Raw genomic sequence first — 19,787 nt, forward strand, 5'->3', positions numbered from 1 at the left:
CTTGAGGTAAAGAGCAAACAAATATTAACAATCCTTAGTTCTGAATAGCATGAACATGAGTGTGTGCTTTATTATCTTCAATATTTTCTAGTCTTTTTTTTTTTAATCCTAAAAAGGAAACAAGCAAAAAAGATAAAACTGGTCCCTACTTTGGCCAAAACAAAAGTTCAGACACCAAACAGAATTTCCCCCAACATCATGATTTAGGAGGGCAGGTTCTCATTCTCTCTTTCCTTTGCAGGTATATTCAAATTCTCATATACAACTCCAATCAAGATTAAGAAGGCTGTAGCCTATCTCCTGCTAGGCTGGGAAAGTGGCAAGAAGTCAAAATAAGGTCCAAGGTAATTGGAATGACAAAGGCTGGGAGCTGCAGGGAAAAGCTAACATTTCAGAGGCCCTCTGTGGTCCACCTAAGAGAAGGCCCCTTTTGTTTCTCATCAGATTCGAAGCTTAATGTGAGCAGTGCTGTGTCACTGCCCTTGTCAGAGGATGATGGAGCCTGGCAATATGGGGAACCCCAGGAGACTCATGTTAAATGTAGGAATGTTCCTTCACAACAGCAGGTCCTCTGTCTGGAAGGAATATGAGGTAATAGACACAGCACGCTAGGGTTTCTCTAGCATCCAAGACAAAATAAGCCTTCATTGAGTTGGTGTCCAAATACAGGCTGCTGCCCTGCTCTCACAATAACATGGAGATACAATCAGTCCTATTTAGAAAAGCCATTAGCCATAAGCAGGAAAAAACACACTTTCCACATTTCAAAAAGCATGCCACTAATGACAATGAAATCGTATTTGAGGAATTCCTAATATAATCTTTGACATAAATAAGGATTTCCCAGGGCATGGTTTAGGGATTTCTTGGGACAAACAGACGTGAGATACTAAAGAAGAGTAAAGGCAAAGAAAAGTCTTGAAGAAAATCTATTTCTGGCTTTGCCATCCTGTCTCTGACAATAGCATTTCCTCCTTTTACCAATTGTTCATTGGAGTTATTCCTTTTATAACCCTCTTTGTGAAAAGCAACATTTTAAAGTCTGAGAAAAGAGACATCTGGAATCAATAACTCATCCCCCACTGTCCTCAAAAACAAAAAGAAACCACTGAACTCCCAAAGATACAAGGTATGTCGATTTCTGAAAGAAAAGTTGCTTTTTTGTTAACCCATCTCTGTTTAAAAGAAAATAGAGGATCAAGTATTAGTTAAGTACTCCACAATCCAAATTCAGTCTTTCAGAGGAAATAGAGAGATGAGACAAACACCAGATAAAGGATAAACTGGTAAATATAGGCAATGGGGATATGTGATAAAGGGTAAAGCAAAAATAATAAATATATACACTTTAACATGTACCAGATTTATAAATGTGGATGTTTCTTTCTCTAAATGATATTTATATACTTCTAGAGAAATCAGAGTTGTAAATACCAGAGTAAAAGTAGAACTTCACGATGTATTTTCCGAGGACAACTTCAAATTCTATAGTGAAATCCAGCCTAATGTGTATACCTCTCTAAAAGAAGCAACCTCTAATGAATGCATCCATCTTTATGAAAGTCTCTGGGTCTCTCTCAGCTCTTCCTTCTCAATATAAATGAAAATCTGACCATGTAACTTTCCCACTTGAAACCTTTCAATACTTTCCCACTGCCTACAAGATAAAGTCTGAGTCTCCCAGCATGCACACCAAGGTCTTTAATGGTCTGCCCTGGCTCCCATCTCCCTCTCCAGCATTATCTGCCACTACTTTCGGCATTCTACCTTTTACTTACTCATATTGAGCCATTTTAAAGTTCACTACACATAAAGAGCTATTCTGTATCTCTCTGACTTTACCTCCCATGTATTTTTCTGCTTGGAATATTCCCCCTTCATCTTCATCTAGATTGAGATTAACTCAATCTTTTTCTAGGAAGTACCATCTCTTCCAGCAGAGGTTAATATCCCACCTTCAGGCTCCCAGAGTATAATGTGAATATTAAATTGTTCCACTGAACCATCGCTTTATAGTCAGGCACAGTTATAGACATTGAGGATAGAGCAATGCGCAAAACAGAAAAAGTCCCTGCTCTTAAAGAGCTTGCAATCCAGACAACAGGAGACAGATAGTACAGGAGTCAGATATTGATAAGTGACAAGGAAAATGAAAGTAGGTTAAGAGAGTTATAGGAGACAGAAGTGTACCATTTTAGATAGGATGATTAGGGAAGGTGTCAGAGTGAGGGAGAGTCAAGCAGATAAGCAGTGTCTTTCAAACAAAGAAGAAAAAATGCAAAGGCCTGAGATAATGGTGTGCTTGATGTGTTTGAGGAACAGGAAAGGTTTTGAGCAAAGGAATAACATGATTTATACAACTTAAGTTTTTATAAAACTGAGTTTAAAAAAAAATTGAGTTTTTATAAACTGGCTGCTATGTGGAGAACAGATTATATAGCGGGGTGAGGGTGGATTCAGGGAGACCAGAGGAGGCTACCATAGGGCAAGTAAGGGATGATGAAGGCTTGGCCTAAGGTGAATGGTAACAGGGAGTCAGATCCTCTATATATTTTTGAAAGTAGAACTGAAACAAATAATAGATAGTGAAGTATAAATGGGATATTAGAACTATATATACTTATGGGAGATGTGGGTTATGGGAGAAAGAAATCAAGACTGACTCTAAGGTTTTGTCGAGCAATTAGAAGAAGGAAGATATGGAGAAAACCTGGAAAGGAGCAGATTTGGCAATGGAGGATGGGGTGATGGGGTGAGGGGGTGAGGTGAGGGTGAGGGAGGGAATCAAAATTTTGGTTTTGGATGCAACTGGTTTAGATATATAGGCAGTTGGAATACTAGTCCGGAATTTAGGGAAAGAGCAGAGCTGGAAATATAAATTTGGCAGTTATCAGAATGTAGAAGGTACTAAAGCCACAAGCTTGGGTAAAACTACCTAGAGGATAAGGATAAAAGAGAAGAGGTCCAAGAGGTTGGGAACACCAGGAGGATACAGCAAAGAAAATATATTTCTAGCTTAGTACGGATGACAAGCCTCTTGGGAGTAGATGCTACTTTACTTGTCTTTTTATCTCCAGCTTCTGGCACAGTGCCTCCTGGTTCACAGTAGGTATTCAGTAAATGAATTAAACCATCCTTTGTAAGCCAGCTAGAATCTGGAGTTATTTCCTAGAAGTTCTCCTGCTGAGACAGGAGAGCCGAAAGATTGAAATATAAACAGCCCAGTGAAGACATATTTTCAGCCACCTGCAGCACACATTGAACTTATTTTGAAATAGGACACTGCTGCTGCACAAGTCAGTAAGAAATGGGGCACTGATGAAGGCTTTAAAAGAAAGACTCTATTGATAAGAAAGGCAAATACTATGATGTTTATAGGTCAAGAATCTGAAGGCAGAGATTTTTCATCTTCTGTTATTTAAAAAACAAATAAAACCAAAGTCAATTGCTCATTTTTTTGTGTTAGCCCATTATTACCATAAGTAGCTGAAGTAGAGAGGTTAAACTTCCAGCTCTACCTATCAGTAAAAATAATAAAAAGGATAATTGAGCATCCATAAGAAATTATAAACTGCTTCCTAAGTATGTCTCCCTTTAGTGCTCTAAACATTTCATTCTGATCATTATAAAAATTTCAAATGATTTGGGTAACTAGAGCTTGCATTTCATTCTGGAATAGGAAGACAGAATAGCTAAACCTCTGAATCATCTTTGAAGTCTTATGTTGTCAAAACAACTAATCACATGGAAACACAGATGTGTGTAAATATTCTAATTCACAAAATAACTCTTCCACATAAAGGACATCCAGCTGATTATAACAACTCTCTTCCTGCCCTCAAAGGCATTTTGGCTAACTTTTCTTACTTCTAAGTTGAGTAGAGATATTTCATGTTTGACTGACACATGACAGAAAAAAGAAAGGATGAGGAGAAAGTCAGGGAAACAAACAACCAAGAAAAGTTGTTGAAGAAGTTGGAATTTACAGGAAAATCGAGTTACATACTGATAAAAATTCCATGGTCAAATAAAAAAGGAATGTTTTCTCCAAAATAAATAGATACCTCCATCCTACCTGGAGACTAGCAATCAAATGTGATTTTCAGCATGTAACACTGAATTATCGAGATCCAATTTTCACTTTTCACTAAATTTGCACTGTTATTATTTATTGGTATTCTAGGGAGAGATTATGCTGATAATTTGAAAGACAATTAAAAAGATAAGTATATATAGTTCTAATATCCCATTTATACTTCACTATTCTTAATTCATAATGAACATTCTCTACATCCTCTGCTCTTATTCACCACTTCCCATTGTTGTCAGCATGTACACTATTAGAGATCCTTTTTAAATGCCTAACATAGTTTCTGATACAACACAAAGATTCCAAAATTTCTTGCTGAACAAGTAGATAATTCCAATGGGGGACTTATAAGAAAAATTTCTAGGTAAGAGATACCATAATGGATATATGTTGACTTTGCCATGTATCTGAATGCCCTTCTGATTTGGGGGAATCACAATAGATGGGAGGCAGGAACCGCTACCCACTATAGAAGCTGAGGAGAATCAATATTCTACTTTTCCACTTGCTGGAAATTAGAAATATGAGAAGGTGACATAAACATGTCTAACTATAACTGGAATTTTAAAACGTGAAGAACAATGCAAAGTCACAGGTATAATAAGTGATTATTTATAGTTCACGTGGAAGAGGCTTGGCTGTACCAAGATGAGTGACTGTCCAGGGACCAGTGTCAAAAGCACCTCATTTGTATAGTGACATACAGAAACTTGATTGTGCTTTGCTTCCCATTAATCCTGTTTAAGCCCAATTCTCTAATCTTTTTGCCATTCTATGAGCTACAAAGTATTCATTATTCTTCTACTAAATTCCTTTCCTACTTAGGTTGGCCAGAGTTGATTTCTGTTGTTTGCACTATAAATAAATAAATAAATAAATAAATAAATAAATTGTATCAGTGAGTGGATTACAGGCAAAATAGTCCCTCAGGTAATTAAGGCAGTATGGATTAGTTTCTGGCCTAGTAGGGGCCAGTGAATATCATGTTAGTGCTCATGAAAGGGATTCTGCAGGTCTATGACATAGAGTAGTGAAATAACTATCACCTGTAGTCACCTGGAAGATTCTCTTCAGTACCCACTGAAGATTCTCTGGGTGATTGGGGGACTGCTACCAAGGACAGAACATCAGGAAGCGCATGGAGATTTCAAGACTATGAAGCAGAGAATTTGCTTAGTCTAAGAGAATAAAATAGCTTAAATAAGGAGAATATTAAGGTTAAATCCCTATAAAGTAGACTCAGGGTACAAACTAAAACCCAGGTACTTTTAGGAAAAGGATCTTTTCTTTCTCCAACAGACTGAAGTAATCAAAACCCACAAATGCACAAGGTTTGATGCTCCAGGTTACTGAATCACAAGTCAGTTAAATTTGCATCCTTATTGGGACTATTTTATGAACTCTAAAATAAGAGAATTGAAATGGGGTATATGACAGGATTCTGAGGACTTGGGAACCCTAAATTCTTAATCTTTACTTAAGCTCCTCTTGCTAACTGAAGTAGCCCCTCTTCCACTATCTTATCAGTCTGTTCCTATTTGCTTAAAAACGCAGTAATTCCTGTGCCTGAGGCTTACCCTTCAAGAATAAACTAAATCCTCATTTGCTTCACCCTTCCACACACACACCCTATTCCACTAGCATCAGATAATAACATGCTCTGTGGAGTTAATTACACAAACACCAAAAGAATTATAAGTCTATGGTAATAAAAAGAAAATAAATATAGAAACAGATTCTGAGTGTGTTAGATCATGGAAAGAAAAGAAATTTTAAATCTAGCTGAATTTTTTGGTATAGGTATACTTATCAGAGATTCTGAATTCAAAAAGCTAGCTTGGGGACTGGTAGTAGTTCTAAATGCTTGTTTTGTTGGCTGATTGGAACCTAGACTAAATGGTGACCTGTGCTAAAGTTAGTTGGAATGCCAAAATTCTTTGGGATGATTTGGAAGAAGGAATTCAAAGACTTCAGGACATAGGAAAAATGAAATTTACTGTCACCCATGTTTCTACCCTAGTCCTTCTCCATCAATGAACCTGAAGAAGGTTCAGAAGATACTTTTTCTCCAAAACTTTTAAAAATACATTAGTGAACAGAACCTGAAGAAGGCTCAGAAGATAATTTTTTCTCCAAAGCTTTTAAAAATGCATAACTGAACAGACTATAGCATCTCTGAAAAATACTTCATAGGCTAGGGATGCTGGTAGGCGAAAATTAGGCTGCCTATTCCAGTCTCAAAGATGGAAGACACCATGCATTGGCATTTAACCACTAGTGAGAAAGTAGGTATGATTACATAAATAAGCAGCAAGGCCAGAATGGTAACTAAAATACTCTGACTACATGGATCTTTTGCAATATCTAATTGATTCTGGACTCTTTAGGACTAAAATAAATGGGCATTTTTGATTATACAAGTAATTCCTCTTCCTTTTAATTATCAGACCAGGGACAGTTCAGACTTAAAGTCCTTGTGATCATTTATCATGGAAACTGTTCACTAAGAAAGGGGAAACAATCACACAGGCAGGAAGGGATGAACATGAGCTTGAACATATTTTAAGGTAATGGTAAACCTAGAACATCACTGTGGTCCATTAGTCAAACAAAAGCTTATGAAAATCAGGTGATGGAATTTGGGCTATTTAGCATCCTCCTGGTGGGCAGAGAGGGACTCCAAACATGTCTTGCAGCTACCTGCCTAGATCCTACACACATAGTTGGAACAGTTATTCCCAAGAACTAGAATGATGCCTTCAATAGCTCACAGACACCTGCAGCTTTTATGTAGGAAAGGCAGAGAACCAAGTGGAAATTCCTGGACCCTTTGCGACCATATTAAGTCAAAGGCAACATTGCTCCACTAAAAAAACCAGAGATAGTGCTACCATTCAAGACTTGATGATTACTTATCATACACCCATTTAACTCTTCAGTGGTATGGGTCTTAAAGAACAAAGGTGATGCCGTTTATTACTTATCAACGGTACAAAGGTCTGCAAACCAAAAGGTAAAAGTCATGGACACAATATATTTCATCATTATTTCTAGTGACCAACCTGTAAAATTGTTTGATAATCCTGAGCTCTGATATAGTTAAAGGTTTTAGAACCCAAAAGAGGAATGTCTCCACCAGTACTATAGCAATTACTCCAATGAACTGGAAGCTGAGATGTCCAACTACCTATTTTAGACTCTACAAGTGACTAAACAAACATCCTTCCTCACCAACCATCTCTCCCCACCCCGACCCCCCCAAAAAAGAGTTACAATGTCAGCTGAGATCACGGATCCTGATTGTCAATGGGAAGTACAGTGACGGTAACATAAGAGTATGGATGAAACACAGAGTATCCCTGTTGGTATCTCCTGGTATTACCAGGCCTAGTGGTAAAAAATAATGCAAGGCTATTGAAACAACATACAGGTAAAACCACCAAAGGCGTAGATCCCATTAAGAAGAAAGGTTTAGATCTCTCATCCCTACCCTCAAATAGGTGAAGAATCATGTTCAATCAAGCTAAGCAAATGCAAAGTTAGCTGAAGGCAAACTTGGAAGAGGGAAGCCATAAGTACCAATTGCAGCCTCAGGGCTAGCACAGAAAAATGAAAGCACCAAGTCCATGTTAATATTCACCCTTTGCTGCATATGTAAATATTGATAAATTATAACTAACTTTTCATTTCTTTCTCTTCCATTTTCTCTGCTATTTTACAAAGGGTATATGTGGTAGTTAACAATGGATCAATAGGTTGCAGGATACAGAACTAAAGGAGAAATGAAGATCTAACACATGCAACTAGATGCAGCAATAATGGAAAAGACTCTGAGTTATCTCATTTCAAAGAGAGAATAATTGTGCTTTCATTTGTAAAGGAATGCATTAGGGCAGGTAGGAATAATTTTTTAAATATAATTATAGGGAAAAGGTACACACAGATGTTGAGTAGTCCATGTAGCAGACTACAGTAGATACTCTTTTTGTTGAACTGTGTCCTGTTTGGGGCAAATTCCAGAATCAGGGAAGCGAGTTCTATCTTTTCACTACAGAAGCCAAAGTGGAGCAGAAACTGCTACTCCCTATCTCTGGGGAGATGCTCTAAGCACAGGTAATCAGCTGTTCCCACACAGATTTTTTATTCTTGGAGAATGAAGCAAAGGTCAGTGAGAGATTATTTTTAGCATTTATTAGGGAATCAAAAGTACAAAGACATGGCTTCAAGTGTTCAGTAATAAAGTCCAGCATTGTAGTAAATGTCTAGAGACAACAGTGCCAGAAGCAATATATAGACTGTTAGTTGAAACCTTAGCTGTCTTTGCCTGCTATAGTCCTTTTATTTTTTGAATATCTTCCCAATAAATTTCTCTCCTGATTAAAGTTAATCAAAGTTGGTTTCTTAGACTTGCATTCAAAAACCCTGACAGATGCTTAAATGTATTTTAGGATAATCTTACCAGCAGGGATGAAAAAAAATTAATGCTTATAGAAGATATCACTTCTTGTAGTAAACTGGAAGTTAAATAAACTATTAAAATTAAACATTTTTTTACCTAAAAAACTCTTGCCATATGGCTTAATCTAGCATTTCTGGGTTGTAGTAAAAAGCATAGTAATATCTCTTTCTAACTACCTGACTCTTCTTAGTTAATTTTTAAAGGTTATCTTCAAAATTCTTATTTCATTTGTCTGATATTTATAAATGCTTAGGCTTTACAATACTAATAATAATACCACGAAATCTTTTTATACAGCATTGGTTGAGGATTACAGAAAGTTGATTCTCTTAAAGTCTTTCAATCATAGAGAACTCTGGTTGGGGTGGGGAACAGATATTGTCACTAACAATGAATTAAAATCCCAGAAATTTTTAACCAGAGGGATCAAATGCTCTAATTCATATTCAGCCCTAATTTCCATCTTGTTTGTTTGAAACTTTTGTCAAATTTTTACTCATATTATTCTTAAAGTTATTAAGGAAAGAAAGAGCATAACTTTTTTAGTAACCTACTCTAGTTACCAAAACCTAAAAACTATTCTGGTGGCATTTTTTTTCTAGTATACTTATATGTATCAAAGTTGCTACATTTCCTTTGATATTGTCAGAGTATCAAAGGTAGTTCCTCATCATACACTACATATGAACTCTTCATATATGTAATTTAGCCCTCAGCATTTCTCTTCATATTCAACCATCCTAATTCCTTTAATATTTTCTCAAGAGCCTATTTTTCTAGTTCTTTTTTCTCATATTCTCTGAGAATTTGCCAAGTCTCTCAAACTGAAGAACTTAACGTATCCTAAAAATGGATGCAAAGTGAGAGGAGAAACCAATTTTAGGGGTAGGTGAGAATGTACTGTTGTGGAAGAGGATCAAGAAAGAAAGAATCGATGGGCCCCTTGATCGCCATCTATCTTTTCTTGTAAGAATGCTCACATGCTCCTTTCTCTACATGTGTCCTTAGTAAATTTCTTAACCACTTGCCCTATCTGTGCTGTGCCTCTGAACTCTTTCTTACAGTGCAGACAAGAACCTAGAAAACTGAAATCTGGTAACACATTTTGGTGAGGCAGCCAGGAGCCATTTCTCTCTGATCATCTAGACTGAGATGGGTGATGCTTCTATTGCAAAACTTAGGCAGTAAATTGCAAGCACAGACACCCAGAAGACAAGTGGATCAGCTCAGCAAAATTGGGACAGCCTGAGCCATCCATCTCCTGAGTCTTCAAGGAGTTCGGGGGATGCCTGATTCCATGGTGGCCGAGGGACCAGTGCTCAGAATGGAAGGTTGGCTGCCTGGGACACTGGGTATTGGTGTCCTTAGACTTAGATTTCTAAGGGAAATCTGCCTTAGATGGGTAGTGCTTCCAATACTGCCTACATATGGTTCTGCTGACTTTATATGTGACCAACTTAAAGGAGCCCTAGGTGACACCTGATGGCACAGACTAAAAGCCTTTCACACCAAACCAAAGTTGATGTGAGGATTTCTAGCCCTTTCAACTGCCCTTCTGGACCCCTCCACTCTGAACTTAAATGAGATAGCCAGAGAGTACTATGCTCCAGCAGAGCCTATACCCCCTTACAAGCCAGAAGTAGCTATAGAAGACAGACTGTCAACCCTCAGCATCCCTTAAGATTAAGGGACAAGAAGTCTCTGAGGGGAAATTTGAGGCAGGCTAGAACAGGGAGAGAGGGGAGAGAGAAAACTGTGAAAGAGCCTTTGAACAAGGATGGTTAATTAAGATCAGCAAGCCCTGTGTCCAGCACAGACACCTTGCCCAAGGGTTACCCACTTACAGGAAACACCCAGTGGCAGCCAACCTTTTTAAAGCCAAAGGACTCCTACCTGAGTAAGTCATCTTTGGAAAAGGATGGACCCAAATGACCCCCAACTGAGTGAGTCATCTATGGAGAAGAGTGGAACCAGTGAACCCACTCAAATGCACTGTCTACAATCAGGTACCACCCTGAGGAGAGAGGAAGGTAGAATAAAGAGCCCCAAGCAAGGAGAGGGTAGGAGGAATAGGTAAAGCTAATCTATAAGAGCAAATGGCCTCACACTGCCTATTACCTCTCGCCTTCTGTCCCTCTTTATTTGTGAGAGTGCCCACATGCTCCTTTCTCAGCATGTGTACTTAATAAATTTCTTACTTGTTCAAAAAAAAAAATAATCAATGATATAAAGCATGGAGTGAAAACTACTGGAAGGAGTCAAATACCCTTAATAGAAGAGCAAGGCAAGAAGAAACACATTTTGAAAAATGAGAAAAAATAAGTCTGCTTTTTTGTTTCTTCCTTTTTATTTTTTTAACCTATTACCAAAGTTCTCTAAGTAGGGCCCAATAACAAATTGGTAGATTTTGCTCTAAAACAACAGCTCTTAAGTTGCCTCAATACTCTCTAATGTGTTATGCTAAGCAGATGAGGGATTTTTACCTGAATGGCACTTCTTCCTGTGGAACATCCACATAATAGCGAATAAAAAATCTCTCAGAATCTTCTCGTTCACCATCGGTAACAACACTGCCATTAAGTTTGGAAACTGATGGCAATCTATAGTCAAAAACAAAATAGAAAGAGATTTTTAAATACTAAAAATAGCTTCAGAAATAAAACAATTATTGGCTTGAGGCCCAGTCTTATTCTACTGAAAGGGTACATGTGATGTAGCTCTGCCTATGGAAAACTATTGACGTGTACGAAAGCGGTATTAAAATAACCAAAAATATAGGAAGTTTCATATTTGGACATGACACAGACCTGTTATAATCACATCACCTTTCAAAATAAGATTCTAAATCATGCTGTCCAACTTAAATATAATGTAAGACACAAAAGTAACTTAAAATTTTCTAGCAGCCACATTTAAAAACATAAAATTAAAAGGTAAAATTAATTCTAATGATAAATTTTATTTAACCCACTATATCCAAAATCCAGTCATTTCAATATGAAATTGATACTAAAAATTAATTGAGCTATTTTACATTCTTTTTTCATATAAAGTGTTTGAAATCTGTTGCATATTTTATACTTAGTGCATATTTCAATTCATACACGACACACTTCAGGTACTCAAGAGCCGCGTGTGACCAGTAGCTACCATACTGGACAGCACAGGTATAGAAAGCAGTCAGTCCACCTTGGTTATATAGTTCAGGAATAAATATATTTATTAAAGAACTATGTAAAAAAAATAAAGTACAAGGCCTACTACAAGATTTATTCTTCTTTGCAGAAAAGTACCCTAAACCTTATTTCTTCATGAGATATTAATGCTCATATCAACACCTATAAAGCTGTATGGATTTGCTTGACATTAGTCATTCAGAAATGACAATACCATGTTTAAAGACCCACTCTTTCAGGAGGGAACTTTAAAGCCTACTGTTTCCCTTCTAAAACTGCCATGTGTAGTACATAGACCAAATCAAAGTCCCAAGGCCCTTCCCACCTTAGCTAAAATCTGATTGCTGTTAAAGGCTCATACAACAATAAATAGTAAGAGAGCATTTCAGTAGCCTGTGGGAGGCAGAGTCTAAGGCATAAAAGGCAGGGAAGTCACAGGGCAAAAATAACAGTAATGGTAGATGTATTTAAGTCAAATGATATTCAAGAAAACACAGATGTTGCTCCCTTAAGTTTTACACTAAAGAAATAGCCCAATTTTCAGGTATTTACACTTTAAATGACCACTTGTTAACAGAGAAAATAAGGACAATTAAAATAGAACTGATTCCTTGTTATATGTACATTTCTTCATGACCCAAAATAGGACTTTAAATATTCTAACTATTGAAAAGTATAAAAATGGAATAGAATTGTGAGGGAATTTTTCAGTAGTCTTGGTAGCCAATTTGATTTCATGTTTTTCTCATCTTACTGCATTCCTTTTCATAAGGATTTGGAGGATCTTTATGAAAGGAACCGAAGCAGCCCCCTCAAGCATAATCTAGTCAAGAGATGGATAAACTCACAGTGCACTGCCCCCAAGTAGTGCATTAACCCTTTAATGAAAAAATAAGGTCCATGAAGAGAAAGCAGAGGAATCAGAACAACAGACCTGGCTACCACCAACTTCCTTCGCTCCTCAGTGGTATATGGTTGCAGAAGAGGAATTCCTAACAATCTCACTTCTTCAAGTTTGGGGAATGAATTTAGTTTGTCAATGTCTTTCCAGGAATGCAAACCTAATTTGAGAAATATATCATTTAAGTAAATTCAGAAAAGTCTCCAACATCCACTCCACCGAGCCTCCACCCAAATGGCTTATAAAATGGGTCATTGTTGGTTTCAAGAAGCAGGATGTATTCCACAACTATAGAAACAAAAAAGTGATATGAGCAATTCATTTCACTCAAAAAACCAAACAAAGAACATAACTATTGATCAGAATTGACACTGCCATATTCAAATATTTACTTGACAAATTCTAAAATGGCAATTCAGTAGAATTGGAAACTAAATATGATCTGTCCTTCATACTGTCTTCGCTTTCGGCACTGGGGAACAGATCTAAAATGAATACAAAAAAACCCCCCAAAACACAAAAAACCTGGACCTTTGGATACAGAAAACATAAAACAAACAAATGAAGAATGTTTAGCCTTAAAATGAAACCCTCCCTATAGTTGTGAGCAAATGTATCATCCAAGTAAATACCTGACACTGGTGGGAAAATTACAACACATTAAATCCATTTCAGAGTACAATGTAGTCCCTCCCTAATTCTATCAACCTTCAGCAAGGGTAAAGGCAGAGGAGAAATTTATGAAGACACTGGTGCATAACTATTCCAAGTCACGACTGTCCTCTTCCCTTCAAAATGGCATTTCCTTCTAGGAGGAAGAATAGAGTCAGCCCAAGGGGTGTCAAATTGTGAAAGGAACAGCTTTCTTATGCAAAAGAACGTTTTTAAAATTTATTTTCAACCTTTATAACCCCTATGGTGACTCAAACTGAGTTTATGCTTTTATAGTCACAGGTTAGAGTTTTTTTGTTATGTTGTTGTTTTAACAAATATGCTAAAATAATCCACTCCTATGAAACACAGGATCAGAGGGAAACAAACTGGCAATCAATAGTATCTAAATACTAAAAAGAAAAGTGAACATGTGAGAAAGGATAGCAGGTTGGGATTCCCCAAAAGAATGTGAAATTCTTTGCACTCTTTTTACCCTGCCTTTTACTGTTCATCAATTTCATTACACCCCTTTCATAGCATGGCCCCTTTAATATATAAAATATACAACTGCTAATGTAACATTGTGTCACTTAGTATATATCAGAGCATTTATGAAAATGAATGTCTTAAATTTAGCCAATCAATAGGTACCTGCTTGTCACCACTGAAAATTCATCCTACAAGAAGATAGAAATGACTGAAAGAAATACACTTTCATTTTTAGTTCATGCATAAGCTCAGATCAATTTGCATGTGGAATGAGAACAAGCCTATACCCCACCTGACTTATGGAGGCTGATGGATCGTAGATTAGGAAATAACCTTGCCAATGAATCATCAGGCTCCTCAATAGCATTCAAATGATTGTTGGCCAGGACGAGGGTATCCAGTGAAGGAAACATGACTCCTAACTTTCTTATTTCAGTCCAGTTGTGTAGGTTATTGTCTGTTATGTGTAGTAGCTTAAGAGAATGACAGCAAATAGAAGGACAAGACACTGTTTCATAGTCATTAAGGCACAAGAAGAGCTCCTCCAAACTGCAGAGAAAAAAAGAAATATTTCACTGTTTAAAAGAGTGAAGTTTCTACCTTGCACTTATTTTTATTCATTCAATAAGTACATAAATACCTACTTATATACTCTGCTAGGCATTGTAGAAGAAAAAAAAGATGTCTCCCTGAAGCTTCAAAAACAGCTGGGAAGACAAAACCTAACATACAAAAAATGGCAGAGAATGATATAAGCCAGTACTAAATTACTTTTGGCTTAAATAATTAAGTGTAAATTACATGGTAGTAACTATAAGTATAGTAGTAGTTCATACAGGAATGAAACTGAAATTGAAAAAAGGAGTGGTTTTGCATAAATTGAGAAGAGATAGAAGAAAATTCCAGAAACGACATGAATAAATATTTAGAAATAGAAATAGTAATATTGTTTATTGAATTTCGACCCTGTGTTAGGTCCTGTGCCAAGTGCTGTGTAGCCTATACTTCTATTTCTGTGGGATAGATACAATTATACCCATTTACAGACAAAGCAAATTAGCTCAAAGAGAATTAAGTAGCTTGCCAAAGGTCATGTGGTTAATAATTCAATGCCATGCTGCTTGTGGCATGTAGTGAGGAAACCAATCTCATTAAAGTGAGAGTGAGAAACTAAGATGATATCAGTAGGGTGAGAGTAGACTCTAAAAGACTAATAATTTCCATACTTAGACAAAAAAACTAGAGTTTCATATACTTTAAACCAGACCTTTGAACACTGATTTGCATACTCAAAGATATATACAAACAAAAAATAATAAAGCATTTTAAAACTGACAAACAAAAAATAATTTCTCATTTTGTACATTAGGCCAGCTAAATGCTTTTTATCATTTGTGTGTTACCACATATTAGAAATACTATGATTATTTTCCCTTGCAAAGATAAGGGCTAATGAGGCAAAATTTTAAATCAGAAGATTATAACAGAGAAGGTTGGGTCGATCTAGAAGTGATAAGGGCTTCTCAGGAGTATTTTTTAGCCAAAGGATGACGTATCCTATATCTTGGTGCTACTCAACACTCTGGACAAGTATCCCAATAGAAATGCTACTGGATTACCCTAACACCATCATTCTAATTACTTCATTTTTCTAACCTCATTCTCCATTCAATCTGCAGTTCTAGTATTTCTGAGATGGGAGATCAGCAGTAATTGTACGTGCTAACACAGATGGCAACTTAGCTCCCTCTCCATCATGCTCTCTGGGCTTACTCTGGTAACTCCTGCAGTATTGTGTGGACTGTCTCCCAAGAAGCTTTGCTGTTGTTGAGGACAAGTTTGCGAACACCAGAGAAGGACCCAGCACATGTTCTCTCTAAAACCGACAAATTCAGAGGGTTGGAACTCAGGTTTAGAAACTCCAACTGGGGAACATTTGACACAATTTTACTGACCTAGGGAGAAAAAAAAAAGCATTATCAGGAAATAATCAGAGCTTTCAAACAACAATCATGATAAAGAAAACGAGTGGGCCTCCAGGCTAAGGGTCATCTATATTATGGAGCCCTATTTAGTGGTGGTAGCCACAGAGAGACATAAGTAATTTCAACAAATCTTGGCAAATAATTTAATCTATTTCTATGAAATAGTGGCACAACCAACAGCTAATGGTAAAAAAGAAAGACTACCTATGTATGCTGCCTTTAGCAAGGTTTTTGATTCTGCCCTTTAAGATAAACTCTTTGATAAATGGAGAAAAGATAGCTTAGATGACATCTTAAGCTACAAGGTCCTAACACACTGAGATTGAGCCTTTGAATACCTCCCTTCCTCCCCCAAAACAGCATTAAAGTGAACAGAAGGTTTATTAAGGAATATATGATAATTCATATATGCAAAACTGACTGCATAGCCACAATCACTTAGAAAAAGTTTCAGCTTGATTAAAAGTGCACCAAACTTTAAAATACATACTTAAACAAAAAGGAGCCATTAACTACATTATGAAAGAAGAAACATGAACATCAATTTAACAATTTAGCTAACAATTTTGTAGACAAAAGGAAAAAAAAAGAAATAAGCATATTGACCTTCACTATTTGCTCTGCATAGTACTAGTCTCTTTGATATAGTTTACTTCATTAAATTCTCAAAACAACTTGCAAGGTAAGTAACACTGCTTTCATTGTAATAAATGAAGAAACTGAGGCTCAGAAATGCTAAATAATTTAAGTCCCCTGAGACACAAAAGCCAAATACAATATTTAAAAATCAGAGCCATTTTTCTTTTCCAAGAAACAATGTAAATATAATCAGAAAAAAATGGATAAAGACAATTAAAAAAGGTGCAATATGTGAGAAGGACTGGCTTGAACTAGTATAAGATAAATGGGAGAAGCCCAGTAAATGTATTAAGCATCAATCAGCTGTATGATGTGGCAATTAAAAGAAAAGCAGCAGAGGGCCACGGTGGCTCAGCAGGCAGAGTTCTTGCCTGCCATGCTGGAGACCAGGGTTGGATTACCGGTACCTACCCATGCAAAAAAGAAAAGAAAAGAAAAGCAGCAGAGCAGAATAGTTAGGCTTGATTCAAAACCTCGGTTCAAATCTTTATTCCAACATATTTTAGCTGTGTGATTTCAGACAAGTTACTTAACCTCTCCAGATCTTAGTTTCCTCAAGCTGTAAAATAGGGAAAATAAAAGTACCCACCTATTTTACAGGATACTTGGTAGGATTAAATGAGATACACACAAAAAGACTTGGTACAGTAACTGGTATATATTTTTAAAGACCGTTTTTTTACCACCATCCTCCATCAATAGAATGTAAATTCTATAAAAGCAAGGATAGTACTTACTACTGCAGAGTGGGCACTTACTTTTAACATCCATTGACCAAATCAATGGAAAAAATCATCCAATAAATGTAACTATTATTAATATGATAATTATAGTATGGACCAATATCTCAACCCTAGCTATATATCAGAATCACTGGCAGAATTTTAAAAATATGCTAATTCCCACACTCCACCATACACTACTGAACCAGAAACTGTATAAATGGGTCAAATTTCATAGTTGGGACCTGATTATCTGTTTCTTTTCAGAGCTCCAAAGGTAATGCCAAAGGGCATCCAGGATTGAGAACTATGAGTAGAAATAAAAACTAATCTGGACTGAATCTCAGATCTACTGTGCACTGTCCAGTTCAGGAACTCCAAAATCAGTGAAAGGGAATTAATTTCTAGAAGATTCAGAGAAGTCTGCCTAAGGGAATTGTCCTTACCTCTACTATTTCATCTAGTCCATACACTAACCTTTGAAGTGGGCACCATTTTTATCCTAATTTTACATATGAAGAAAGGGTAATCTTTTAGAAAAAAAGTCCCAAGTTTCACCTTAAAATGTTTATGCAGAAACAGTTAGGAATTTCTACCAGTCTGCCCACATTCTCGTTTGATTCCTTCTGTGATCAAATAGATCTATGGTTAGGATTTGGAGTTTAGTCTGTGGCCACAACACAGCTAAATAGCCCATGCAAGCACCAATCTCATATACTCTTCTACCACCCAAATTGTAATGATAGAATAGAAGGGCTTTCATACAGAAGATGATGACTAGTTAAATTTCACCTTTTTTAAAGACAAAAAAGATAAAGTGGAATTGTGTTCCAACTAAAGCATGACGAATAACTTCTAATTATGATACGATCCCAGTTTAATAAAACCAAAACATGAACCCTTTAATTAATACCAATCACCATATTTTAGTGGTACAATAAAGAGGAACATTTTTAAAAGGGTAATTTAAGGGTTTTAGGTGCAATGGGGGAGATGTTCCAATATTAACAGACACATCACGTGATCATCTTCACAGTCTGCATCCACACTACTGTACAATGAGAATAAAGATTTAGAACCACGGCTCTGACCCTGAAATATCCAACAAAGATAAAGTTGGTCTCGAACAATTTAAGCATGTAAAAATAATATATATTAGAAATAAATAAATAAGATTCAGGAAAATATAATGTTCGCTACATGTTGTTATAGTAAATTTACTTCAATGGAAAATTTTCCTAATAGTAATGGCTGGCAAACATTCAGTGAGTTTCTAGAGCAATATACTGACTTCCCTTTTTTAAATTCTAAAAATAAAAAAGGCTCCTTTAGCTGAAATGAATTGAATTTTATCACATGCAGAAACATGGAGGTGAACTGAGATCACCTTTTAGGTCTTCACAATCTATGGTTTAATCAGGGACCATACACTCTGGCTCCCTAAAAAGGAAGAAACTAAAGTTTTAAGAAAAATGGGGAAAGGGTATTAGGATGTCAATCTGTAATTTACACCCAAACTATTCTTTGGCTTTCCTCAATGGCTAATTCTTCCCTCCTCTCAACTACTTGGTTTAATTTCTTTATAAAATAGTTTTGATAAGAGGGGAAGAAAAAACGGAGATACCTCAGGAAAGGTCAAACAAAAACCTAGCTAGCCAAGTATTCAAGTCAAAAGCTAAAAAGAAAATTGTATTTTTGAAGCATAGATGCCAAATTTTAGAAGTGTTATGGCAAATCTTTGCCACCCTCCAAATATTACAATTTCCCCCCATATTTATCTTCGTTTCTGGATAGATAACAGCAAACTGCAAAAGAGTTTAATTATAGCCCAAAACATTAGAGACCATTAAAAAAACTGTAAGGAATAAGTGACGTTATTTTACTACGCACTGCTGTATCAAACACTGGCTGAAATAAACTCAGTAATGGCCAAGGACAAATAATCTTGGTAATCAGAGATATGGGTTGTAATGGGGTTGAAATGCAACATTTTAAAATCATGACCTGTAGCATTTGTATTCAGCAAAGAGTTTGATCCATCCTAAAAATCAATATTCGTTTGCTGTCAGTATGTTTCTCCTCTCTCTATGTTCTAGAAGATTGGGATCAGCTACAGTTAAGGATAAGGAGGAACTATAAAGCAACGATAAAACAAAAAGAAATTGAAAAATGGAAACCTGAAGCATAACAGCTACAAATGCTTGCTAGGAAAGTGCCTGAAATTAGATCACTGAGTATATATAGGAACATTCACCTGGGTACAAACACTGTACAAATATGCAACCCTCTGGCTATATGCATCAATGTGGCCTGAGACCTTTTCCTAAGCAGAGAAAAAGCAAAATTACTTACTATAAATTCTGTGTTGTGATCCATATTTACACAAATCTTCCTTCTGGGGTAGCAACCAAATCACTGTTGAAATACTCTTACCAGCTAACAAAAGCTTATGTACGCTCTGAACTCTGTTCTATAACTACTTATTGCAATATACTTTGAAATTTGCTGCTTTTTTGTATATATGTTATATTTCATAATAAAAAATGTTTTTTTAAAAAGGTTATGAACGGGTCAAAGCACAGGCACAAAATCTGCACAAAATTTTATATTACCTAAGAACCAAATTTGGGAGAATAAGGATGCTAGGAAAGTGCTTAGCCACACTGATTCAG

At 36.4% G+C, this 19,787-nt stretch overlaps 1 protein-coding gene across 4 annotated transcripts in view; it reads right to left on the reverse strand.

The window, feature by feature from the left end:
• Positions 1–19,787, reverse strand: part of TBCEL (tubulin folding cofactor E like) — a 68,468-nt gene that overhangs the window by 23,136 nt on the left and 25,545 nt on the right. For 3 of the 4 annotated variants that reach the window (XM_077112646.1, XM_077112645.1, XM_077112647.1), the window contains exons 4-7: positions 15,543–15,724; positions 14,062–14,318; positions 12,660–12,786; positions 11,033–11,149 (exon numbers count right to left, since the gene is read on the reverse strand). In XM_077112646.1, coding sequence (XP_076968761.1) covers positions 11,033–11,149; positions 12,660–12,786; positions 14,062–14,318; positions 15,543–15,724 — 683 coding nt within the window. The remainder of the gene's footprint in view (positions 1–11,032; positions 11,150–12,659; positions 12,787–14,061; positions 14,319–15,542; positions 15,725–19,787) is intronic. The other variant, XM_077112648.1, reaches the window with a different exon arrangement.

This window comes from Tamandua tetradactyla, chromosome 8 (assembly GCF_023851605.1).
Source record: "Tamandua tetradactyla isolate mTamTet1 chromosome 8, mTamTet1.pri, whole genome shotgun sequence".
Lineage (NCBI taxonomy): Eukaryota > Metazoa > Chordata > Mammalia > Pilosa > Myrmecophagidae > Tamandua > Tamandua tetradactyla.